The sequence below is a fragment of the Leptodactylus fuscus genome, chromosome 1, assembly GCF_031893055.1.
Source record: "Leptodactylus fuscus isolate aLepFus1 chromosome 1, aLepFus1.hap2, whole genome shotgun sequence".
Classification (NCBI taxonomy): domain Eukaryota; kingdom Metazoa; phylum Chordata; class Amphibia; order Anura; family Leptodactylidae; genus Leptodactylus; species Leptodactylus fuscus.
The window spans coordinates 224,481,907-224,509,476 of record NC_134265.1 but is presented as its reverse complement, the minus strand read 5'-3'; the positions used below and the strand labels follow the sequence as shown (position 1 = coordinate 224,509,476).

The 27,570-nt window shown below is 42.7% G+C and overlaps 1 protein-coding gene across 1 annotated transcript; it reads left to right on the top strand.

Annotated features, from left to right (window-relative positions):
- On the top strand, positions 1–27,570 carry POFUT3 (protein O-fucosyltransferase 3). The gene is made up of 5 exons (XM_075283732.1): positions 1–163; positions 7,328–7,508; positions 9,997–10,276; positions 13,922–14,757; positions 27,302–27,570. Exons 2-5 carry the CDS (start codon positions 7,431–7,433, stop codon positions 27,524–27,526), a joined length of 1,419 nt encoding a protein of 472 aa, XP_075139833.1. The 5' UTR covers positions 1–163; positions 7,328–7,430; the 3' UTR covers positions 27,527–27,570.

The window sequence follows — 27,570 nt, the reverse complement described above, 5'->3', positions numbered from 1 at the left end:
CTTAGTAATGGAGGCATGACTGCTCTTGTCACTACCCCCTCTTTCTGTGTTTACAGCCGCTCCAGTTTTGCAGCTGCTGAATCTTTGCAGAGGTTGTGGCGTATTGTTGATGTCTGATATTTGGGTGAGAGACATGAGTTTTGCTTCATGTCTACATCACAAGGTAATGTTTATGTTTCTTAATTCTTAGAGGAGTCAGAGCAGCTTTATATGCCTCCATTGCATGGTTATAGACCACATAATAGTCAAGTAACTGTTGCTTGATTCTGATATGATAAGTGGCATGTTTATGGTAAAATTTCATTTCTTAAAAATGTGGTCTGCCTAAGCATTATATTCCTCAAGCACCCAGGGCATGACTCCATAGTTGCATCAAGATTTACTAATAGTTAGACATGCATTCTGAAATCTTGCAAGATTTCTCACAGTGGATGGATGATAAATCTGTCATTTCTTTAGACCAGGGGTCAGCAGCCTTCGGCACTCTAGCTGTTGTGAAACTACAACTCCCAACATGCTCCATTCACTTCCATGGGAGTTCCAAGAACAGCAGAGCAAGTACATACCTCCCAACCATCCCGATTTTCGTGGGACATCCACGATTTCGGTGACATGTCCCGGTTGGAGGGAGGTATGTCCCGATTTCAACTCAGATCTGCGCCTGGAGGACGCAGATCTGAGTTGAATACATACGCAACTAAAGCAAGGAGCTGTCACAGCTCAGCTCCTTGCTTTGCCGCTGCACTCCGGCTAGTGGCTGTGTAGACACAATGTGATGATGTCATATCGCACCTACAACTGTGTTAGCGCGACTGCGGAGAGAGCGGCGGGGGAGCGAGGAAAAGGTGAGTTTAAGTGGTTTTTGTGTATAGACATTGAGGTGGAACATGAAACTGGGGGCAGAGATGTGGGGACATGAATCTGGGGGAAGAGATGGGGGGACATGAATCTGGGGGAAGAGATGGGGGGACATGAATCTGGGGGAAGAGATGGGGGGACATGAATCTGGGGGAAGAGATGGGGGGACATGAAACTGGGGGAAGAGATGGGGGGACATGAAACTGGGGGAAGAGATGGGGGGACATGAAACTGGGGGAAGAGATGGGGGGACATGAAACTGGGGGAAGAGATGGGGGGACATGAATCTGGGGGAAGAGATGGGGGGACATGAATCTGGGGGAAGAGATGGGGGGACATGAATCTGGGGGAAGAGATGGGGGGACATGAATCTGGGGGAAGAGATGGGGGGACATGAATCTGGGGGAAGAGATGGGGGGACATGAAACTGGGGGAAGAGATGGGGGGACATGAAACTGGGGGAAGAGATGGGGGGACATGAATCTGGGGGAAGAGATGGGGGGACATGAATCTGGGGGAAGAGATGGGGGGACATGAAACTGGGGGCAGATGAAGGGTGTATATGAATCTGGGGGAGAGATAGAGGGGGGACATATAATTTATGGGTGACTGTAGGAGGATTATACTGTGTGGGGGCACATGAAAAATGAATGAAAATGGGCGGAGTCAACATAAAAGTGGGTGGAGCTAAATTTGCCGCTGGGCATTTTTTCCCTCTTTCGGTTCTTCAAAAGTTGAGAGGTATGCAAGTGTGCTTGCTGGGAGTTGTAGTTTTACCATAGCGGGAGTGTTGAAGGTTTCCTACCCCTACTTTAGACTATATAGTCTACTTTTTTTTTTTTACCAGCTTTTAGTTAGTTTACTTTGAGCCAGAATGTTAAGACACAATTTTGGTGCATCTGGGCAGATTTAAAGGGGTTATATGGTCCCAAAATAATTTTTCATACTGATGACCTATCTAAAGCATAGGTGTGTTGGAAATGTCAGCAATGAATGAGAGGCATGTGGAGCTGCTCTTATTACAGTAACAGGAGCAGTTCTGCAATTCCCCAGAACCATTGCTATGCTGCACCACTATTACATGAATAGGAGCAGCTGCCCAAACTCCCTGCTGTAACTTCAGATGCTCAGAGGCTGCTGGAGCAGCTGATTTTTTTTTTTTTTTAAAGTGTAGATTGTGAGCCCCATATAGAGCTCACAATGCACATTTTTCCCTATCAGTATGTCTTTGGAATATGGGATGGAAATCCATGCCAACATGGGGAGAACATACAAACTCCTTGCAGGCGGTTTTATGCCCTTGGCAGGATTTGAACACCAGGACTCCAGCGCTGCAGTCCTAACCACTGAGCCACCGTGTGGCTCCCTCTGGAGCAGCTGATTTGTACTGGATCCAGGTGTCAAATCCTCACAGATCACATACTGATGAACTATGCTGTGCACACATAATTGGTATATAAAAAAAAAAATCTCTCAAGGATGCAGGGTTGTTTAGAAATGAATGCTTAGATTCTATTTTTCATATCTGACATAATTTATTTCATGTGCGAATAGCTTCATAACGCATTTCCCTATTCAGGTGATTCCAAGGTATTAGTATTTTTTTGCTTTTCTTTTCCCACCATGACAGCACCAAACACTGGAGAAATTGAATCTAATAGGAACAGGAACAGGAACAAAAGGGATTAAAATGCCCACATTGCCCCTCCCCAGCGTGATACCACCAGAACTAGCGTTGCGCGGCGTGCTGGATTGCGAATTCCACCTAGCAGCAGCACCCTCCGGTGTTGGCTCATTCATTCGAGCCGGCTACGGAGGGGAAAGCCGCAATCCGCGATGGTCGCGCGGACCCCCCAACGTGTGAACTAACCCTAATACTGCCTGCAAGGCTCTTTGTGACCTTCCTTCAGGGTAAATTAGCCTTTGGTCCTGATTTGGAGAGAATCCTTGAAAGAGCTGCTGATAAGAAAAAAAGTTTCCTGGAGGATAAATTTTCTAAACCTAGGAAACATTTTCATCCCTTCAGATTTGGAAATAAGGATTGTAGAGGCAGGGCTGTTGGAGTTATCCCAAGGGGATGAAGGAAGAGGTTTCTTCCTTAACCCATATCAACAACCCAAGCAGCAATGAAGTCCTACAGGTGGAGGGTAAGGGGGGGAGGGGGACTTTTTCTCCAAAGGTGGAAGTCTGTAACACAGAATCCTTGGATTTTAAGAACTTTAAGGGGAGGTTATATATTATAATTTGTCCCCCCACCTCCTTTTAAGATATATTCAGACATTTCCCCACACCCCTCTTTTTCAGGAGAGGATGAAGGAAGGAGTAAAAAAAAAATCTTATTTTGTTAGATGCTGTGTCCCTGTTCCACTATCTAGTACAGAAGCCAAATGGGTCTTCCAGGACAATTATAAACCTCAAGTTCCTGAACAAATTCATAGTCAATAAATGTTTCAAAATGGAAACTATTGCTCTTATTCAGTCTTATTCCAATCAACCAGTTTCATCAAAAATATCTCAAATTTGCTCTTTCTGTCACCTCCAGTTTGTCATTCTTCTCTTTGGGATATCTTCAGGTTCCAAACTCTTCACAAAAATCATTGTAGAGGTCACTGTGTTCCTCAGACTAAAAAATATCAGAATAGTGCCATATCTAGACAACAGCAAATTTCAATCCTCTTTTGCAGCAGTATATCCAATATACGATAAAACTACTGGAAGATTGGATCATCAAGTGGGAGAAATCTGACCTACTCCCAGTACCAACAAAAAAATTCTGCTAATGACTAGATTTTCAGAGACAGATAAACATCTTACCAGAAGAGAAAAATGAGGCAATTCTCCACAATCTTGCATTTTTTCAGAAAAAAAATTCTTCTGTTCTGTCAGGGATGCAATGTCTATCCTAGATCTCATGATTTCTTGTATTCCAGCAGTGGCTTTGAGTCAGTTCCGTTAAACTTAACTTCCATTAAATCTTGGAACCGTTCTCAACGAACACTGGACAAGAAGATGTTCTTGCCAAAACTGGTCCATCACTCTCTGGACTTGATGGCTCCAGGCTTAAATTCTGAATAGAGGGGTCCATTGGTTCAATAGTCCGGCGATAAACCTGACCATGGACATAAATGCCTGGGGTTGGGGTTCACAAGAACATCTACTTCAGAGCACTGGTCCCCAGTGAGTGTTCATTAATCAAACTACAGATTGGTATCTTCAGTTCTTATCCGAGTAGATTTTCCACTGGGCGGAAAAGAATGTTCTTTCCATCTCGGCAGTCCACCTAAAAGGAAAGGTGGATTATACAAGCAGGAACTATCTGGACCTGAGGAAATGGTCTCTGCATCAAGAGGTCTTTGCTCTTGAACAGAAAAAGTCTTCGATAAATGCCTTAACCCAAAAACGATCTTGGCTCAGTATGTTCAAAAGATCTAGCTGTGGATAGATAGCAATAGAGCCGTTTTTTATAATCTTGGATGACAGGGTAATATTGAAAACAGACCCTGCATTTCTGTCTAAAGTGGTGTCAAATTTCCATAGGTCCCTGGATGTAGTCCTTCTATTCTTTTGCACTAACCCCAAGTTCGGTAAGGAATAGGAGTCCCATGCTCTCAACATCCATTGCTGCATACAGATAGCCCTTGAAGACTGGATACAAACCTCTATGTTCAGTATCAAGGGTCCACCAAAGAAAAAAAAAAGCTTTGACAGGTATGTTCACACAGCGGAAAATGGATTTCGCATGTGAACATACCGCGTGGTTAGCCACGACGGAATGCTGATGTAGTGCACCGGCATCCCGTCGTGGCATTCCACTCCAGAATGAATGAATGGGCCTAATCAGGAGGGAGTCTCGTACCCCGGCTAAGTCAGCTGCAGAATCTGCGGCAAGATAGGCCATATCACTTCTTTTTTCCGCTACTAACTAGCAAAAAAAAGAAGCGAGTGGCTCCCATTGAACTCAATGCGAGCTGTTTTGGCAAGCGGATTTTGAGGCAGATTCCGCGTCAAAATCCGCTGCCAAAAAACTGTGTGAACATACCCTAAAACATCTATCACTAGGAGGCTCAAGATAGAAAAATGTCTTGCAAGATGTGGCCCCCACCCCCCTACTAAATATGGTATGGAATTTCTCCAGTGTTTGGTTCTGTCATGGTGGCATGGTTTTCAGTAGCCCCCATTACAACATCATGAACGTAGTCACTATTACCTCCCTTTGTGGGGAGATGGGCCTTTTAATCTCTTTGTGTTCCTGATCTAATTAGGTTCAATCTTACTGGTTTTGGCGCTGTCATGGAGGCTAGGTTCATATCTGTATCAGAGTCTTCGCTTGAGAATAATTCTAACTTTTGCGACACATTGTACTTTATGTTGGTGGTAAATTTTGGTTATTATGGATAAGATGTAAATGATTCAAATGGATTGTAGCTCTCTAACAAAAAATCCAGCCTGAATGACTCGCCAAACTTAACAGAGACCGTTAAGGTGGGTCAAATGATAAAGTCTTTATCTGTTGTCACAAATTGCGTCTATTGGTCAGTAGACGCTGACTAGCCAATAGCAGTGAGTGAAGTGGACGGAAGCCCCACTATTGGCTAATTTTATTTATTTTATTTAGGGATTTAATTGTATTAACAAAGTGTTTTATTATTATTATTATTATTATTATTATTATTTATTATGATACAGTATGTTTCATTTATATTATTATTATTATTTATTTATATAGCACCATTAATTCCATGGTGCTTTACATTTGGGGGTTACATACAGTACACAAAATATACAGGCAGATATAAAACTAACAGTGACTGACTGGCACAGTGGGGTAGAAGGCCCTGCCCACGAGGGCTTTACAATCTATGGGGGAAGGGGGTAGAGACAGAAGGAGAGGGGGAGACTGTACAGATGGCAGTGTGATGATAGTGTCATTGGAGGTTGTAGGCCTTCCTGAATAGATGAGTCTTCAGGGCCTTATTGAAGCCTGTGAGTGTGGGGGTCAGTCTTATGTGCCTTGGTAAAGAGTTCCAGAGTATGGGGGGTGCACGGGAGAAATCTTGGAGACGGTTGTGTGAGGAGCAGATGAGAGCAGAGTGGATTAGGAGGTCATTGGAGAATCTGAGGTTACATGTGGGCAGGTAGCGGGAGATTAGGTTGGAGATATATGGAGGGGACAGGTTGTGGATGGCTTTGTATGTTAGCGTTAGTAGCTTGAACTCAATTCTCTGGGCTATGGGTAGCCAGTGGAGGGACTGGCAGAGGGGAGCAGCTGATGAAGATCGGGGGAGAGCTGAATTAAGCGAGCAGCGCAGTTTAAGGTGGACTGGGGGGGTGAGGGTGTTAGCTGGGAGTCCATGGAGAAGGGTGTTGCAGTAATCTAGGTGGAAGATTATGAGGGCCTGGACGAGTGTCTTAGTCATTTCAGCGGTGAGGAAGGATGGATGTTCTTGAGTTGGAGGCGGCAGGAAGTGTTGAGGGTTTGAACATGTGACTTGAAGGATAGGTCGGGGTCCAGTGTTACTCCAAAGCATCGGGCCTGTGGGACAGGGGTAAGTGTGGTTCCATTGACTTTGATAGATAGGTCGCATGGAGGGGCCATACGGGGTGGGGCAAAGATGATGAGCTCCGTTTTCTCCATATTAAGTTTGAGAAAGCTGGGGGGGGGGGGGGGGAGAAGGATACAGATGTTAAACAATCTGGAACTCTGGCCAGCAGAGAGGTAATGTCTGGTCCAGAGATGTATATTTGGGTGTCAACAGCATAACTATGGTACTGGAAACCATGAGATTCTATGAGTTGGCCCAGGCCAAGGGTGTAGATGGAGAACAGGAGGGGTCCTAGGACGGAGCCTTGGGGGACACCTACAGCGAGAGGGCGTGGTGGGGACGTGGTGTGCGAGTGGGAGACGCTGAATGTGTGGTTGGTGAGGTATGAGGAGATCCAGGAAAGGGCCAGGTCTGAGATACCAAGGGATGAGAGAATTTCTAACAGGAGGGAGTGGTCGACTGTGTCAAAGGCAGAGGAGAGGTCAAGGAGGAGGAGGACAGAGTAATGGCGCTTGGCTTTGGCAGTTAGCAGGTCATTAGTGACTTTTGTTAAGGCAGTTTCAGTGGAGTGACGGGGTCTGAAGCCTGACTGTAGTCTGTCAAAGAGCAGGTTGGACGAGAGATAGGAGGAAAGTGTTTTTATTATACTTCTGGGTCCTTTCAGAGGCCCAATCCCTGGCCTCAGCAGTCCTTGTGACTTGTGATATCACACGTGGTCTAAAGATGCCAGAGAATGTGCATCGGAAGCTTTTACTGCACCTCCCCTAGCCATCCATTTATTATATTTTTAGGTATGAGAAAATTCCAAAGTTAAACGGTAGTTAACGGTAGCAATTCCCAAAAATATTCAATTCGGCTGAAAATTTGGAACAAATCCAACTTATGGCTTGCATTGTAAACTTTAATTGGTATATTTTGTTTTCTAGACTCTGAAGTAGACCTTTCAACGCCCACAATGAGCATTCTACGGTATTTAACAACACATTTGAAAAAATCTGTCTATTCAGTGACCATGATGAGCATTAAAAAATGATTAAAATCTGGGGAATCAAGTTTTGGGTCTCGTGCCTAATTATAGCATTCTTTTTTCTCTTGGTGACACTCCAGGTAAGAAAATAATTTTATTTATGAATTTATTTCTTTATTATTCTTACTTGCATAGCACCAACATATCCCATAGTGCTTTACAGGCTTAGTACATCTTACAGAACATTAAATGGTACCATTATGAAGTGCAATTTGTCCCAGAAAAATTAAACTATCATACAGCTCTGTGAATGGAAAAATAAAATAAATTATGACTTTTTTTGGAGGCAGAGAATAAAAAACAAACATACAAAAATGACTATGGTTCGAAAAGGTGAATGAAGAGGGTTTTTTAAATATAGGTTTATTAATGCTTTTAATGAGCAGCTTGTTTTGCACCTTTAGGCTAAGCACTAAAGCGCTGCGGGAAGAACCGCTGCGTGAACGCATTGCAGTTATTTCCACAGCGCTTTTAAGAGAAAGTTCCCAGAGTTTTCCTCTGCGGACTTTCTCTTAACATTATATCTACGGGAAAGCCGCCGGCATTTCCATAGATATAATTGACATGCTGCAATTTGCAAAGCTGCAACGGCTTTGCAAATCGCAGCTGTCCACGCTGCGAACTTTTCCGCAAAGTGGGGATGGGATTCGCATGAATCCCATCCACTTTGCCTGTACTGTACAATGCCATGTTTCTTCACATAGCGTCTCCACTGCGGGCAAATCGTGGCGTTTCCGGTCCGTGGGGCCCCAGCCTTAAGGCTGAGTTCGCACAGAGTTTTTTGGTCAGTAATCTGCCTCAAAATTCAAAAAAATGCCTCACCGTACAGTCCTATGTAATCATTTTTTTATTTTTTTTTCTGCTAGTGGATTTTACATGTCCATTCTTCAGGTGGATTCCGCCTCAGAAAATCAATACAAGTTAATGGGAGGCGGAAAAACCACTAGTGTTTTTTGGCGCATTTTTTGGCAAAAAAACTCCTCAAAAAACGCCAGGCGAAATTTTCCACCTCCCATTGACTTGCATTGATTTTTTTTTTTCAGGCGAAAACACTTCAAGAAACGCTTCCAAAAACTCCTAAAGAATTTTCCAGACCAAAAAACTGTATGAACTCAGCCTTAGACTAAGGCTCCATGTAGCAAGCCGAAGTCCAAATGCTCTGTGCGAAAAACCATGGAGGAAACTGCAGTGTTTTTCACAGAAAGTTCGAAGACGAAAACTTTCTTTCTGCTTCTGTTATACCTATACAGAAAACACCTGCGTTTCTGTAGGAAGAATTGACATGATGCAATTTACAAAATCATGATCATATTTTCAATCGCCAAATTTCCGATGTGGATTTTTTTTCTGTAATGTGTGGCAGGGATTAACCAAAATCCCATCCACCATGCAGGTACTATAACGTTTACACTATGGAGGCATTTTTGGACAGTGTAAAGGCAGCCCTACAAGGCACTGGCTTTAGCTTGATACTGGCCTAGTCATTTTTTTTTGTATTTTTTTTTTTCCCGTTATTTCATACCAAAAACTGATACTATTTTATTTTTCTAAGAATATGCCTATTGTTTTTTGCAGGACAAGTTCTAGTGTTTAATAGCACCATTTTGGGGAACATGTCATTGATTTAACCTTTTTTTAACTCTTTCTAGAAGAGAATGAAAAGACAAATTTATGCTTCGAGTCGATATGATTACAGTGATACAAAATAATATTTTATTGTGTCTGTATATATAAATTTATTTTAAACTTATTGCCTCTCCAAGGCCATAACTTTCTTATCTTTTTAACAATGGAATTGACAACTATATCGGTTGGGTCTTTAAGCACGTAACAATACACAATATGTATATTTTATTCTTTATATCTGTTTTTTATGCAAAACGTTTTGGTGAGAAATGTGTTTTTGTTTTTTTGATATTAAATTTGAACTCGAAGGGGACACTTTTCAATCACTTACATAATACTTTTCACTAGTTATGTAATGCGATGTATTATTCTGTCTGTATCAAACTGACAGGTAGTATATGCTTAATGGCATATACTGTAGTCCAATCTAGGGGCCTTAATTAGGCCCAGGCTACCATGTAATAGCATTGTCACCTCGCAATTGTATTTGTGTGTGTGCCGATGCTTGACAGAGGCCTCTTTCCCTCAGGAACCAATTAAACACCATGGTTGCCATTGACCGTGGGCTCTAAAGAGTTTTCTGATCCTGAGTATGAAGAGCAGGTACCTGACTGTGCTTCACACAGAACTCCCATGCTGGGCTCTGATGCGTACACCATAAAAATACATATGAATCAGAATAAAGCCCGAGTGACCATTGTAAAAAAAAAAAAAAAGATAGTAAAGGTTAGTATTATTAATTATAGGCATAATTACTTTTCCTGAGACTCCCTCTGAGCCCCAGTGTTGCCAGCAGTACTGAGTTTGTCAGGATTGTCCAGAATTTTCACTAACCATCCTCACCATTGCTTTCCATTATGGGCAGAAACCTCTGTTATGGTTCTGAGTGAAGACAAAAATATGTATTTTCATAATCATATTCACAATTTTCTTTATGCACAGGTGGTAGTAGAACTGGGTAATTTTGAAAAGCAGAAGGTGAACTCGCTTGTACAAGATGCCAACCAACAGAAACAATCCAGCTCATTGCTGAAAGGACTACATGAATCCATCTTCTATAGAAAATTAGACCATGGAGTGGGCACTTATCCCATTATGCTGTGGTGGTCACCACTGACTGGTGAAAATGGAAGGCTGGGTCAATGCGGAGGAGAGACTTGCTTTTTTACTATAAACAGAACATACCTTCAGAACCCCATGACGAAAGCTATTCTGTTTTATGGTATGATAATTTTTTCTTAACAATGTTACATATTTTAGTTGACCGTTTTAGAGGCAGAAAACGCATCATAGGTGTGGCGCTTGTAAGTGTAATGAGCCTTGCATTCGTCAGCAGGACATGATTCGGAGATGTTTTTAATATCTGTATATCCTGATGTATGAACAGAAATGTTCCCATTTACTGAAGAATAATAAGTGGCTGATGGACACCAAACCTTGCTGTCATATATAGTAAAGGCATGTCTGTAAGTGTTGGCACCCGTGAAAGTATTTCTCCCTGAAAATTATTCCAGTTACACATGTTTTGTTATACACATGTTTACTCTCCTTGTGTGTATTGGAACAGCACATAAAAATTTAGAAAAAAAAAGGCAAATTAGACATTCAACAACTCACACAAAACTCCAAAAATAGGCCAACAAATTTGTTGGCACCTTCTCAAAACTGTGAGTTAATAACTTTGTTTTAAGCATGTGATGCTCTCTCAAACTTACCTGTGACAAGTAACAGGTGTGGGCAATATAAAAATCACACCTGAAACCAGATAAAAGTTGACTAAATCTTTACATTATATATTTGGAAGCTAAACCCCTCATAGAAGTTAGCAAGGAATATAGTGAGCATTTTGACCTCACAGCTGATTCACAGTTTATATTAACGTTGGGACATAAAAATATTAATAAACCATAAATTTAGCTCCAGGTTTTTTTTTACAAGGTGTTAAACTGTGGTGTGTTTTTTCTTCTTTATTATACAATTTCTCCTGAACAAAGAAATGTCTCATATATGGTCATAAAATACTGTATGGGTACGTGGTGGGGCTCAGAATAGAAAGCACTATTTTGCTTTGTAGGGCATATTTTGCTGAAATAATTTTTGGATGCCATGTCACATTTGCAAAGCCCCTAAAGTACCAGTATAATGGAAATCTTCAAAAAGTTACCCCACTTTAGGAAGCTACAGCCCTCCAAGGGATATCTCAAGGGCTATTACCATTTTGAGCCCAAAAGTGCATTCCATAAATTTAATGTACAAAGTGAAAATTTAAATTTTTAAAGAAATATGAAATTTCAATGCCCAATATGTTATGCCAATATGTTATGCTGACTTTTTGTCATCAGAGACCTGCACTCCTAAAACTATTACATCCAGAGTACACAAAAAAGTTGCATATGTGGGCATAAACTGCTCTTTGGCCTAATAGCAGGGCTTCAGAAGATAAGGAACACTATGCTTTTTTTTTATTTTTTTTATTTTTTTTATTTTTATTTTAGCTTGAATTACTGATTTATAGATGCCATGTTGTTTTTGCAGAGCCCTTGAGGTGCCAGTAAATTGGCATTCCCCAAGAAGTGATCTCATTTTTGTAGGGGCAATTTTAGGTTCTCTACAAATGTCATGTTCTCTACAAACCATCAATTTAAATGTCCAAAAGCTACATACAGTAGCTCTCTTTCACATCTGTGCCCTACTGTGTGCCCAAATAGCTGTTTATGCCCACATGTATGATACTTTTGTACCCAGGAGAACACACTTAACTATGCAATGTGTGGGTATAAACTGCTGTTTGGGAACAACTGGGCACAGAAGGAAAGAAGCACTATTTTAGTTTGTGGAGCATAGTTTGCATTTGGACAACATGCCCGAGCCCCTGAGTTGCCAATAAAGTGGAATCTAAAGACATGTGACCCCGTTCTGCAAACTACACCCCTCAAGGGATTTATCAAGAGGTGTAGCAAACATTTTTAACCCTTGAGTGTTGCATTAATTTAATTTTCAGAAATGAATGCACAGCTTATAATGAAAAGTGAAATTAGCACCTTTTCCAGAGAAATGCCATTTCAGTACTCGATATGCTGTGCCCAGCTTGTGTCAGCAAAGTTACACACTCCAAAAACTGTTAAGTGGGTTTCCCGGGCACGAACAGCTTTTGGAGCGTTCATCTCTGATGCTGGCTGAACACAAGAACCGAAATGACATATTCCTAGAAAAATTGCCACCTTTTACCATCCATTTCGTATTCCATTCTGAAAAATAACTTAATACAACACTTGTGGGTTAAAAATACTCGCTGTGCCACTGGATGAATTCCTTCAGGGGTGTAGTTTTCAAACTGGTGTCAGATGTCAGGAGATTCCACTTTACTGGTGTTTCAGGGACTCTACAAAAGTGTCATGCTGTCTAAAAACCAAACCGTCTAAATCTGTCCGACAAAACCACATGGCGCTTATTCCTTTCTGTGCCCAAACAGCAGTTTATACCCACATATGACATTAAGTATATTATTTCTGGGTACACCAGTGTCATACATGTGGCATAAACTGCAGTTTGGACACAAAGCAGGGCATTAAAGGGAAGGGTCGCTATGTGGCTTTTGGTGTGTAGATTTAGATGTTTGGTATCTGGACACCATGTCATGTTTGCAGAGCCTCTAAGCTACCAGTAAAGTGGTGGTGTCCCCATATTAAAAACTGTGCCCCCCAAATAATTTATAGAATTTATTTGTATTTACCATTATTTTCCCAGATGGGGAAAAGTGAAAATGTAAGGAATACATTGGTAATACCAAATTCCCTACTATTTTCCCTTCAGACCTTAAGAATGGTGGGGAGGTCATTGTGGGGGGTGACTTCTGGTTTGCTTTCTCTTGTAAACTCTTAATTTGGGGTGTACCCTGATATATGATCGCACCGCTTATACATTCTCTTCCTACTGCAGGCAGTTTTGTTCTAATGATTTGGCGATTTTGGTTTTTTTTTTTCTTCAGATTGTGCAAGCTATATATTTTTTTTTATGTTTCTGGTGATTTAGCCACATGAGAAATGAGATGCATTTTATAATAACACTATTTTTGAGTGCCTATAACTTATTGATTTTACTAAATTTTGTTTAAAATTCATAACACTGCTGGGGTGTATTAAAAAAAAAAAAAAATTCTGACATCGTTAATATGGAGTATATGGAGTCAGTGGTATCTGTGTGTTTACATAGAGAGATAACAGACCAGGATTTATCAGCAAACTGCAATTAGCTAATTCTCCTGCTGGCAAGAGCAGTTTAATATAGTATGTGAACATAAATTCATAACAGTCTTGAAGCCAAATGAGGTTACAAACTATGTGCCAGATTTCATCCAAATCCGTTCAGCTGTTTTTCTGGGATTGAGTAACAAACACACAAACATCCAAACTTTCACATTTCTAATATTAGTAGGATTAATATTATGTCCATGGTCATTAAGGGAGCAAATTGCAATAGAGTGGTCCAAATTTCCAGCTGAGAGGTCGAAAAATTTTATTGATGGTTATAGGAAGCAATTGATTTCAGATTTTGGCTTTTTTTTTCCAAAAAAAAATGTTTTTCAAATATTATATATTGAAAATTAAATATATTGATGATATGTGTGAAATTATGTAATTTAACTTTTTTTTTTGTGTTGCTCCAATACATACAAAGGAAAGAGTCAAATCCAGTTCTAAACAAATCCTATCCCTAATATGAGTGTTTGGTGAAATTAGAATTTCCCTTCACAATCACAAAATTAGACGTTTATTCTATATGTGGTTACCATATTTCTATGTAGGTTTTCTTTCTCGTGAATTGTAGAAGCAGGTAAACTCATATTATGTTTTTTTTACTATTTTAGGCACAGACTTCAACATAGACAGCTTGCCATTACCACGGAAGTTTTACCATGAATGGGCTTTGTTTCATGAAGAATCTCCAAAGAACAACTATAAATTGTTTCATCCACCAACCATTAATTTGTTTAACCATACAGCTACATTTAGTCGCCATTCCCACTTGCCTTTGACAAGCCAGTATTTGGAGGATCTCCAGACCCTTATATCACTTGAGTACTTTGTGTCTGTGCAGAAAAAGAATGTTCTGAGAAAGAAACTTGCTCCAATAGTTTATGTTCAGTCTGACTGTGATCCTCCATCAGATCGGGACAATTATGTACAAGAACTAATGAAATATATCCCTGTAGATTCTTATGGTGAATGCTTGCATAATAGAGACTTGCCTCCACAAGTCAATAACCCATCTTTTATGGATGACACCCAGTTCTATCATATACTTGCTCAATATAAGTTTATCCTTGCATTTGAAAATGCAGTTTGTGAGGATTACATAACTGAAAAACTTTGGAGGCCTTTAAAGCTGGGATGTGTTCCAATATATTATGGAGCCTTTAATATTGAAGACTGGCTTCCCAGCAATAAAAGCGCTATAATTGTGAACAAATTTTCTCATCCTCGAGATCTTGCACAATACATTAAACAGCTGGACAGAAATGACAGTTTGTATATGGAGTATTTAGAGTGGAAAGTGCAAGGTCATATCAGTAACAATCACTTAATCCACGTGATCAAAGATAGAACATGGGGTGTGCAAGACGTTACACAGGACAATTATATAGATGCTTTTGAGTGCATGGTATGCAGAAGAGTGTGGGACAATATACGCCTTAAAAGAAAGGTGAGTGTAATGTCTACATGTATAAGATAGTCACAGATCATTAAATGAATGTAAAAAGAATGCATTAACTTAATAATGACTGACCCTAGAGATATAGTATATAGTACTTAGGCTAGCTTTATATTACCATCTTCAGTTTTGTTATTTTAATCTGTTGGAGAAATGGATATAAAAATTGGCCAATGCAAACATAAAATGTTCAATTTATATCCATCCTGTTAGACTACAATGTTAACCCCTTGCACATATAGTTTTTTTTCATTTCCGTGTTTTTGTTGTTTACTTTTTTGCCTTGTCAAAAGCCATAACTTTTATTTTTCAGTTGCAGAATACCAGTGGATACTATAAAACATTGCTGCTCTATGAAATTTGTATCTTGGCATCCAATTTTGTACTGTTTCATGTGTGTAACTACTGGGTTTCCCTTTAAGGATTGTTCCACTGTAGATGGGGGAGTATTTGAGCAATGGTTAAGTCCAACTAGGGAGGAGTCAATGAGTCTTAATTGAGCTTTTAGAGAGAGAGGTTGTATGGGAGCAGAACCAGTGAGAAAGTCTATGGTGCCCCTATTGAAGCGCTGAGGCAGGGAAGAGTAAGCTGCTGAGAGGCGATTCAAGTCAAATTGTGCCATTATATAACGGATATACATAGATTGAGAGTCCAAAAGATACTGACGCCAAAATATTTGTTATTGAGCATGGACCACTGTTAAACCATCACCAGACACCCCAAATCCACACTAGAGCTGTTTTAATTATGTACCTCCATATTTGGTGTTAGTACTATTTATAGTAGCCTTCAATGTTCACCTGCGACCCTCTGTCAACTGCCATCAAGAGCCAACTTTCACCCTTCTCAGGAAGACTCAAGACTGTTAGGGTAAGTTCACATAGAGTATTTTGGTCAGGAACCTGAGGCAGGGGCCGACTGAGGTTCCGGACCAAAATATGGGTAGCCATGACTGAATGCTGGTGCACTGCAATGGCATCCAGCCGCGCACCACGCTCCAGATTAGGCCCAAAGAATGGGCTTAGTCCGGAGGAAGGAGTGTCTTCAGGCCGAATTGCGAGGCCTGAAGAATGAGCATCTCGCTTCTTTTTCCGGGAGCCGGAACAAAGACCTGAGCGGCTCCGATTGATTTCAAAGGGGCCATGTTTGTGGTCAGGATTTTGAGGCGGATACAGCCTCAGAATCCTGACCAAAAATCTGTGTGAAGTCAGCCTTAGGAAGTGCCCTAGGAGGAAACTACCACCACCAGTTAAACTAATCAGTTTGATTGATCCCTTAGTGACACAGAAGTTGCCAGTAGATCACATACCTGATTCTGCTACAATGAGAGGAAGTCAGCCTATGTGTCTGCATAGTCTGACTTCCTGTATACACTGCAATACACGTGTATTGCAGTGTATACTACTGAACCAGCAATCAGAGTGTTGCTGGTTCAGGTCCTTTAGTGGGACATTAAAAAAAATTGAGGAGGGGAACCTGGATGTACGGACTGATACTTCTCCACTCAGGTTAGTGCAGGCACACAGCCCTTTTCTATACTACTGAGCACCCACAATTCTATACCTCTCCACCTTTAAGGACAGACTCTGGCCTTGCTGCCTGCCTCTGGGTGCCTGCCTGCTGGACGTTTCTCCCTCCTTTATTGACTGTTTGTGGCTGCCCTGAGGCATTCCCCTGCGTGTTTTACACTGATGGCTACCATGTATACATAGACTCTATACCCTGTCCCTCCCTGCCTGTGCCTACATTATTGTGAAACTGGACAAACCCTTTGGGGAGGAAACTCGTCATTAAGAAGCCCTCTGCTACTGTGGGGAGCAGTAAATCTCCCTCCTCAATTGATTCTTTCCTGCAGCGCCGGTCCCAAACTCCTGCGCTGACCCCAACAACCAGAGGATCCGTTCACTCTCTTTCCCACCCCTCCCCGGGTGAGGACAGTAACTCCTCTCTCAACAGTTCCTTACTGGACGCTTCTTCCTCTGAATGCCCTATGTACTCTGGCGATATCCGGGCTACTGCCCCCTCCTGTTGGAATGCTCCTTCCGCCTCCTCTCAGCAGAATGCTCCTCCGCTGACACAGTCGCCTTTGCCTTCGACCTCTGGGGTGCTGGGGGTTCTGGCAGAGGTGGAGAACCCCAGGGATACGCAACCATCAGGTCCCGTGCCAGCCCCCCACTCCCCTCCCCGATCCTCCCAGGACCCCCCTATAGATTGGCGCTCTCTTCTTCAACAGCTTCCTACCAGGCAAGATTTCCAACAGGAATTCAAGCTCCTAATTGATGAAGTTAAAACAACTTTCAAACAGGAACTGGCGGGGGTCCGAGCTGACTTGCGTCAATTATCTGTTCGTGTGGACTCTCTGGAATCCTCGCATGATGACACCCGTACTTATGTTTCCCAGGTCCAGGAAGTGGTCTCGACCCACTCTGAGATCCTCAAAACTACGACTAGACACCTCGAGGACCTGGACAACCGTGGTCGGCGGCATAATATTAGAGTTCGTGGCCTCCCCGAGGCCACTGGTGAGGAGGATTTGAAAATTACTCTGGAGGCCATCTTCAGCATGCTATTGGGCAAGCCGCCTGAACACCGTATTAAGCTTGATAGGGCACACAGGCCCTCCGCCCTAAAGGCGCTACTGTCACCCCGAGAGATGTCATCTGCTGCGTACAGGACTTTGAATTAAAGGAGGCCATCATGCAGCAAGCTCGCACTCAACGGGACTTTGATTTTGATGGTGCCAAAATTCAACTGTTCCCTGATCTGTCCTGGATAACCTTACAGAAGCGGCGTATGCTTCGACCCCTCCTTTCAGTCCTGAGGGATCATCAGCTCCAGTATAGATGGGGGTTCCCTTTCGCCTTGATAGTTCGGAAGAATGGCCGCACTGCGACCCTGAAATCCCATGCAGATTTGGAGGTTTTTTGTTCATCCTTGGACATTCCTGCCCCCCATATCGAGGACTGGGACTCTGCCACTCTCCCTCCTCCACCTCCTCCAGTGTGGACTGTGGTGCAGTCTAAACGACGTCGCCTACCGTCCTTGGGTTCTGGTTCCGGCTCTCCCCATCTGCAACAGCGGGGTTCCCCGCGCTGAGCTGACCTGATATGTTATCTTCGGTTTTGTTTTCTGCCTTTTTTCTCTCCTGTTTTACTGTGTTTGTTATTGCTTAAGGGTTTATGATGGTTTCACTTTTTTTTTTTTTTTTTTTTTTTTTTTTGTTGCTTTATAGTTGCTCTTTATAGGTGCATGGCGGGGAGGGTCGGGTAGACATAGCCCTTTCCTCAGTGACTGGCTTGTCCTGTCTGCCTTCCTTCCTGCGCTCGCCCTCGGTCCCCTCGGGGGCTTCTTGCCGTGGCTATTGTTTTCCTGCACGGCTTTTTGTTTTGGTTGGACCTATGGCGGTTTTGTGCCTCCATAGGCCCTCCATGCCCCTTGTGGGAGTTTTCTCCCTTGTTCTAATGATAGTGTTGAGAATTTTTATTTTTTTTTCATGTGTTGTTCTTGTTGTCTTGTCTCCCCCCCCCCTTGGTGTTCTTTCCTTTTGTGTTCCAGATCTCCTTTTTGTTTCCATCATCGTGGTCTGCACCTCCCTTTCATTGTTTCCTTCTGCTTTGCCGGCCCTGCGATTCTTGGATCCTGTGGTGAGTCCTTCCTCAATAGCGCATGCTTTCCCCCTATTGCCCCATGGCTAAGATAGTATCCCTCAATGTTAAGGGCCTTAATTCTAATGTCAAGCGTAAACTGGCCTTGACGGAACTACGTGCCCTTAGGGCGGATGTGGCTTTTACTTTAACTTTGCTCGTCGTTATTATCCTACTGTATATTCTGCCACCCACTCTAAGAAACGGGGGGAGGGGGGGGGGGACGGCTATTCTTATCTCCTCCTCCTGTCCCCTTGAGGTTCTTACTTCTGTTTTGGATCCAAAGGGTAGATTTGTAATTTTGCATGGGAGGCTTGCGGGCCAGCCAATTACTCTGTGCAATCTCTATGCCCCTAACTCTTCCCAGTCCGATTTTTTTGGTTAGGGTTCTCAACAAGCTAGATTCGCTTCCCCCTGCGGCTGTTTTTGTCAGAGGAGACTTTAACATGTCATTTTCGGATTGTATGGATCATCATTCCTTATCCGGATCTTCTCGTCGTCTTACCCGGCGGAGACTTTCGGCCCAATTTCGCCGTATTATCCGGCGGTATACCTTGTACGATCTCTGGAGGATTAATTACCCGTCTGCTCGTTCGTTCACTTTTTATTCGGCCCCACATAAGTCTCACTCCAGGATTGACTATTTTTTTTGGCAATGCCTTGGCTCTACGCCTCCTTAGGGACGCTTCGATTGGCTCTATTACCTGGTCGGACCACGCGCCAGTCTCCATAGAGCTACGCACAGGTCCTGTCCCCACCCGGATTTGCCATTGGCGGCTTAATGAGAGTCTCCTTCAGAAGGCACAGACCCGTGAAGAGCTTTGCCAACACCTTAAAACTTTTTTTGATCTTAATGTGGGTTCGGTTTCTTCGATTGCGACGTTGTGGGAGGCTCATAAAGCCGTGATGAGAGGACATTGCATTGCTGTAGGTACCCGACTTAAGAGAGATGCTAATGCCCGCCTCGAGGACTTACGGTCCCAGTTGCGTCGAGTGGAAGCTGACCTAGTGTCTCGCCCTTCTAGGGCTCTCCTTAGAACTTTGATTTGCGGGCTCAAATTCGGGAAGTGCTGTTGCAAAAAACTTCTAAATTGCTACTGTACACTAGGCAGCGTTACTATGACTGAGCTAATAAACCCCATACCCTTCTAGCTCGCCAACTGCGTGATCAGCGGGAGGGGGGTTCGGCTTACGCTTTGCGACACTCTGATGGCGCGGTGGCTTACGACCCGGAGGAGATAGCCCGTCTCTTTCACGCTTATTATTCTGAACTATATTCTCTCCCTTCGGATCTTCCTGCAGACCCCTCGGAACGCTCTGCACTCCTCCAAGATTTTCTGTACTCCTGTTGTCTCCCCACACTTTCTTCCGATGACCTGGCCTGCCTTAATATGCCTATCTCGACTGAGGAAGTCTCTCAGGTTCTCCAGGAGCTTCCTAATGGGAAATCTCCTGGCCCTGATGGGCTCACTTACCTGTATTACAAAGTGTTTGGGGCAGAGCTCCTCCCCCATCTTGTCTCGCTATTTTCAGCTTTTATGGCAGGTGAGGCCATCCCGGATTCTCTCTCCCACTCTTTCCTCACACTCATCCCGAAACCCAGTAAAGACCATCTTGATTGTCGTAATTACAGGCCTATCTCGCTTTTGAACGCGGAACTTAAACTGTTTACCAAGCTCTTAGCCTCTAGACTGAACATGTGTCTTTCCTCCTTGGTCCATAAGGATCAAGTTGGGTTTGTCCCCTGTCGTCAGGGTGGTGACAATACTAGGAGGGCTATTGATCTAATCGACGTTGCGTCGCGCTCTGAGTCGGAGCTGTTGGTACTCAGTTTAGACGCGGAAAAGGCGTTTGATCGCCTGGGCTGGCCCTTTCTCTTTGAGACTCTTTCGTCTTATGGCTTTCGGGGACCATTTTTGTTGGCCATTCGGAGCCTCTACTCATCCCCCTCTGCTAGGATTAAGCTTCCTCATGCTTCCTCCCCTCCGTTTCGCCTGTATAACGGTACTAGACAGGGTTGCCCGCTATCACCTCTCCTCTTTGTCCTCTGCATTGAGCCCTTGGCGGCGGCCATTCGGCTGTGCCCTGATGTTTCTGGGGTTCGAGTCCGTGACAGAGAGTTTAAGCTTTCTTTGTTTGCGGATGATATTCTCCTTACCCTTACTAATCTTCACGTTTCCCTTCCCAATCTTCATGCTATTCTTACCAAATTTGGCCGTTCATCTGGTTACAAGGTTAATACTTCTAAGACTGAGGCGCTCCCCGTCCGCATTCACCCCTCTACCTTGGCTGGCCTTCAGGCCTCCTTTCCGTATACGTGGAGGTCCTCCTCCTTAAAATACTTAGGCATACATCTGACTGGGTCTTTCTCTCAATTGTATCAGGCGAATTTCCCTCCACTTTATAGGCATGTTCAGGCCCTTCTTACCAGGTGGCGGGGTCTGCCTTTGTCCCTCTTTGGTCGCATAGCTGCGGTTAAGATGACCGTGCTGCCTAAATTGCTATATTTGTTTGAGACCCTCACGATTCCTGTTCCTCTTAAGGATCTTCGGGCGCTACAGGGCTCACTTCTTTGGTTTGTGTGGGCCGGAGGGAGACATAGGCTTTCGCGACATCTGATGATGACTCCAAAGTCGAGGGGAGGGCTTTCTTTTCCTGACCTGGTGTTATATTATTGGGCTGCTCAGCTATGTAGGATTCCGGCCTGGTCTGCTCTTCATGCCTATTCTAAGTGGATGGAGATTGAGAAGCTGTGGTTGGCTCCGCATCATCCTGCTTCATTGATATGGTCTAATCCATATTCGCCCCCTAGAGCTAGCTTGTTGGGTCCCATGGCACTTACCAGGGATGTCTGGCGCTCCTGTTTGTCCCGTTTCCCTATTTCTTCCCCCAGCTCGTCTATGACGCCCTTCCTTCTACACTCCCACTTTCCGCCTGGACTCACTGGGCCTGTGGCGGGCCCTTGGTTGAAGGCGGGCCTCTTTCGGCTCGCTGATATTATTGATCATAGGACTCGTTCTTTGCTGTCTTTTGCCGAATTGCGATCCCGCTTTGGCCTTCCTGGGTCCAGTGAGTTCACATATATTCAGATTTCCCACCTTGCTTCTTTTATCTTTCGGGGTCCTGTGGCACCTGTCCCTACGTCGTTTGAGAGAATTTGTAAAGCTAGCACTGGAACTAGAGGACTGGTTTCCGATATATATCACTTTTTATCTGACCCCTCACCTGATATCCCGCCTGCACACTCGTATATGACACGATGGGAGGTCTATCTGGGTCAACCTATCTCGACAGAAGAATGGTCCCTTATCTGGAGCAGGGGTTTCAGGACCTCGAATTGTCTCGACTCATAAAGAAAACTTCTTTAAAATGTTGATGCATTGGTACCACACGCCGGCTCTCCTCCATTCCTTTGATAGCTCTATTCCGGATTGCTGTTGGAGATGTGGTGCACGCTCTGCACACATCTTTCATCTGTTTTGGTCTTGTCCCTCCCTGCTCCCTTACTGGACTCAGGTTCAGGACCTTTTGTGCCGGGTTCTCGGCATTTGCCTCCCTCTATCCCCTAAAACCTATCTCCTTAATCTCCCTCCACTGAAACTGCGCAAGCCGGCCCTGCGACTTTTTCTGTTTCTTCTCACTTCTGCCCGGTGTTTGATTGCTAAATATTGGCATCAGTCAGCACCCCCATCCCTGGAGGAGTTATACTGCAGGATCAGGAATGCGCGCTCCCTGGAATACCTAACAGCCGTGCTTAACGATGAGGAGGAGCGGTTTCACGCTGTTTGGGACCTGTGGGACTCGTTCTGGGCCACCCAGCCTCTGTAATTCCACCGCCTTCTGGAACTTCTGGTTTTTTCTCCCTCCCTTTCCCCAGCCTTCTCTTGTCTGGTTTGTGTTTGTCTTCCCTGTCTCCCCTTTTTCTTTTTGTTTCTACTTAGTTTACCATTTGTAATTTTGTCATTTTCTATTGTACTGTTCTTTGTGATCTCCTCTGGCTTGGTAGACATGTTGTGTTTCTTTATTGTTACAAATTTTCATAAATAAACAATTTAAAAAAAAAAAAAAAAAAATTTGAAAAAGTAAAAAAAAATTTAATAAAGCCCTAGAAAATCCCCTTTCCTGTATAAAATACATTTTATAAAAATTAATAAATACAATACATATTTGCTATTGTCGTGTCTGTAAAAACCTGAACAATAAAACTGAAACATTATTTAACTTGTGCAGTGGATGTAGAAAAAAAATTGCCAGTAGTAATGATTTTTCGCCATCTCACCCTATAAAAAATGATCAAAAAGACATATGTATCCCAAACCAGTACCTATAAGAAGAACAGGTCCCCCACAGAAAATAAGACCCTCAAAAAAATAGATTTAAGTTCTCAAATCGGTTTTTGTTCTGAAAAATTTGTAACCATTAATATACTATATACATTTCTTTATTATTGTAATGGTACCGACCCATAGAATAACACATTTCTTATGTTGTACACTGCATGGCAAAAAAATTATTAAAAGGTAAAACGCAATGCCAGAGTTGGTTGATTTATGATTTATTTATTAATTTTTTTAATCCACCACAGAAGAGTTCAAAAAATTTAGTCAATAAGTTAGACACCCCAAAATGCTGTGAATACCAAATGCATTAAAAAAAACAAACAAACAAAAAGCCTTCATATGGCTACATCACATTATGAAAACTATATTTTTTATTTTTCTGGTGAAGACAAAATCCCCTAAAGTCGCCATACGACAAGGAAATGTATAAACCAAACTTGTCTCCAAAAGCCACATTAGCGTTCCTTCCCTTTTGTGCCCGGTTGTACCCAAATAGCGGTTTATATCAACATATAACACTAAGGCTTAGTTCACACACAATTCCGAATTTACATATTCCGTTGCGGCTGTCAAATGAATAGGCCTAGTCTGCAGCGTGCTGCCGTGAGACGGACACCGCGGCTGATTCAGCCGCAGAATCCGCCTGAAGAAAGGGCAGCTTGTTTCTTTTTTTTGCTAGCAGTCTACATAGACCACCATTGTGAAGGGGAAGATTATGATGTGGATTCTGCAACAAAATCTGCCCCCTCTTGCTCTGTGTGAACAGGGCCTATGTTCAGCCTGGGTACAACAGTGTCATACATGTGGCATAAACTGCTGTTTTGACTAGACTTGCAGCAGAGGGCGTAAAGTTCTTAATCCCAGTACTGTAGGAATCCATCCCCTTCTTCATCAATACTTTCATATATGCACTATTTCAAGACTGCAAATATTCCCCCTTTTCTAACAGTTATAGAGGTCTGTGAATATTGGTCTGTGAATCCATCCTAGCCCGTGGCTTTCCCTCAGTACCATTTCAATAACCTTTTTGACCTCCACCAAAGTAACTGGATCATTTTAGTTTTGTCAGATGATCATTTGATAATGGTGACAGCTCAAATCTTTTATTTTGTAAGAATTGATTGAAGTTCCTTTATAGAACTGTTCAGGGAACTGTGCACACACCTCCACTACTTCGGTAATTGCTGTCATATATAAAGTGTCTTTTTCGCACTTAGCCAATGAACCATCTTATTACCAAAATTATAGAGACTGAGATCTCGCTCAGCCGATAACAGGACTCCAGCTTCTCATACCATAAATCAGCCTTGGCTTTATCTTCGAGAAATAACTCTTTATTCGTAAGAGCTGGATCCCATTTAAAGTGAAACTCCTTTTTTTGAGGTGTACCAGACGCACACTTTCTGGCAATACTAGAGCATGGCTTGCGGGAACATTACAGCCTGTTTTCTATTTTAAAGGAAGTTAGATAAGCTAATTGGGTATATTACAAAAATGTTCAGCAAACACCCCTGATACAATAGTAAAAAAGAAATGGGAGTTATACTTTAAACATTTTATTTCCCCTCCAATATTCCAATATTCATCATTTGCTTCCGTATATGTTTATGCTGGTATTAGCTTTGCTGGCCAAATAAGAAATAAGGTTCCTCTATTGTTTCTAAAATAATACCATCTTCATCAAAAAGCTTTAACACTGCCAAAAGAAATTACGACGAAACGGAGGTTCCTTTTTTGACTAAGGGAGAACAGATAACTGCAAATGCTTTTTTTTTTTTTTTTTTTCCATCCGTACAGTCTTAGAATAGTCTTAAAATATCAGGATTTTATGCCTGTCAATGACTAAAGAGGGGCCAAATGCTAGACTCTTAATATGCTTTCCTTATTGGAAAAATCTAAAACTCATGCTTTGATGGCACCCTTCATTCCCCACTATGTGCATTTCTCCATTTCAATATTCACTTTCAATGGATAATCAAACCCCTATTTAACCCCTCCCCGACATCCGCCGTACTAGTACAGCGGACACCGTGTGTGTAACTATGCCCGACTCCCGGGTGGCTGCCTGGTATTATACAGCAGACAACATGCGGTAATGCCCACGGTCGGTGCCCACACCGATCGTGGGCATTAACCCTTCTGGCGGCTCTCCAGGGCCGATGTCATGTTCGCATAACAGCCAGAAGCCTTGTAAAGGATCCCCAGCCTGTCTGCAGTACTTTTTCTTTTGCAGGCTGCTCTATGCAAACTTGCCACCCCACCTAGCAACCCCAGACCCTGACACAATGTATTGCAATGCATTATCATTGTAATGCATTGCATTAGTGATCAGACCCCCCTGGGGTTCAAGAGTCCTAGGCGGTCTAATTAAATGCAAAAAAATTTTTTAAAAAAAGTAAAAAAAATTTTTTAAAAATGAAACTATTAAAAATTCAAATCACCCCCCTTTCCCTAGAACACATATAAAAGTAGTTAAATACTGTGAAAAACATACATGTTAGGTATCCCTGTGTCTGAGAGTGCCCGCTCTACAAATCTATAAAAATATTTTTCCTCTATGGTAAACGCCGTAGCGGGTAAACGTCAATACCGCCATTTTTTTCACTGTTTTGCCTCTGATAAAAATTTGAATAAAAAATGATCAAAGCAATTGACATTCCTCAAAACGGTATAACTAAAAAGTACACCCCGCCCCGCAAAAAAAAACAAAAAAAAAACGCCCTATACATCCCCGTACACAGAAGTATAAAAAAAGTTAATATGGCGACTTTTAGAGAAAAAAAAATTGCCACAGATTAGGATTTTTGTTAAGGGGTTAAAATGTAAATAAAACCATATAAATTTGGTATCTCCAGAATCGTACCAAAACCTAGAATACAGATGACATGTCATTTTGGCACAGTGAAGGCCGTAAAAATGGATCCCGAAAGAAAATAGCACATATGCACTTTTTCTTCAACCCTCCCCCCATTCTGAATTTTTTTCCCAGTACATTGTACAGAATAAATAATGGTGGCATCATGAGTAAAAATTTGTCCCAAAAACACTAAGGGGGCGTTCACACTACCGTCGGTGTCCGACATGTAGTGTCCGCTCCTAGTGTCCACTCTCAGAGCCATATGAGGTCTTAGGGAGCGTTCACACTACCGTCGGTGTCCGACATGTAGTGTCCGCTCAAAATCTGTCACGGACACTAGGAGCGGACACTAGCTGTGTCCGTGACACCTGTCATTTATTTCAATGGGCATCGGGTGCGTTCTTTTGCACTCCGTGCCCGTCCTTTCCTGTCCGCAAGTGAAGATGTCCGACTTCTCAAGCGAACAGAAAAACCCTGCAGGGTTCCTCTGTCCGCTTGAGAAGTCGGACATCTTCACTTGCAGACAGGAAAGGACGGGCACGGAGTGCAAAAGAACGCACCCGATGCCAATTCAAGTGAATGACAGGTGTCACGGACACAGCTAGTGTCCGCTCCTAGTGTCCGTGACAGATTTTGAGCGGACACTAGATGTCGGACACCGACGGTAGTGTGAACGCTCCCTAAGACCTCATATGGCTCTGAGAGCAGAGAAATGAAATCAGTTCTGGGGTTTGGATGGGGGGAGTAAAAAACGAAAATCAAAAAATGCTACCGGTGAGAAGGGGTTAAGGCTAAAGCCCCATGTAAGTGATCCGCAGCAAAAAAGTGCTGCAGGAAAAAACATGTTTTTTCCCCATAGTGTTTTTCACAGAAAGTTCACAGAGGTTTTCTCTGCTGACTTTCTGCTTCAATTATACCTACAGGGAAACTGCCGACATTTCCATAGGTATATTTTGACATGCTGCGACTTCCAAAACTGCAATGTGTGCTGCATGTATTTTTCTGCAATGTGTGGAAAATCTGTCTTGGAATCATAGTGATGTTATCTTCACACACTTTTTTTTTCAGCATTTGAAAACACTTGGGAGGGAAAAAACCCATCTATTTTTAATGCCAAAGGACCAAAGTAAAGGACCACACTTCACCGGATGGATGGAAATCAAACCTCTGTATTAAAGTTCAACAACACTTTTTGGGCTTTAATTGCCCTTTTCTGTGACACATCCGGCTACCCATAGCAGTTCTTTTACACTTGAAAAAGGGCAATTAAAGCCCGAAACATGGACTTTAATAAAGAGGTTTGATTTCCATCTGGTGAAGCGCGGACCTTTACTTTGGTCCTTTGGCATATCGGTTTACACCACTGGTGAATAGGATCCAGCTGCTACATCTCACCCAGGGAGGAACCCCCTGTTAAACGGTTCCTAGGCGCTCATTGTAGTTGTGAGTCCACGTGACACATATTGTTACACCCTCACCCGACCCATATATGGCTCAGTGCTGTTCTTTTTTTTTTTTCATCTATTTTTAATGATTATATTTATAACTGTTTTTATTGCCATTTGTATTGCTGTGTTTTTGTTTGTTTTTTTTGGGTTTTTTTTAAAAACAAACTAAAATTGATTGACTAGAGGGCAAACTGGGTAATGTATTTGCATTGGTTAGCCTTTACTAATGATTCATTTCTTTTACAGGGTTTGCAGCCTAAGCAGTGGAAAGCCGATTCAAACCACTTGTCTTGTCCAGCTCCCAAGCCATTTTCCTTCTTTCCTGAACGTTCATCCAAGACCAGTATGAGGGAACTGTGGAAGCCCACCTTTGAACAGTCTGTAAAAGAAGCCAAAGCTCTTAGACTTCTTGTCGACAGGAACAGGAATTTTACATCTCAAGAATTTTGGAGTCTTGTTTTCAAACATTAGACTTCTTTTGGTTGGAATTGTAGATGTGGTCTAGAACCATACGG

Bases quoted from the DNA above. Each gene is read 5' to 3' on its own strand.
- POFUT3 (XM_075283732.1), top strand. From the start codon at position 7,431: ATGATTAAAATCTGGGGAATCAAGTTTTGGGTCTCGTGCCTAATTATA. The intron at 10,277-13,921 runs GTATGATAATTT...TTACTATTTTAG, and splicing joins GAAAGCTATTCTGTTTTATG to GCACAGACTTCAACATAGAC. The intron at 14,758-27,301 runs GTGAGTGTAATG...TTTCTTTTACAG, and splicing joins ATATACGCCTTAAAAGAAAG to GGTTTGCAGCCTAAGCAGTG.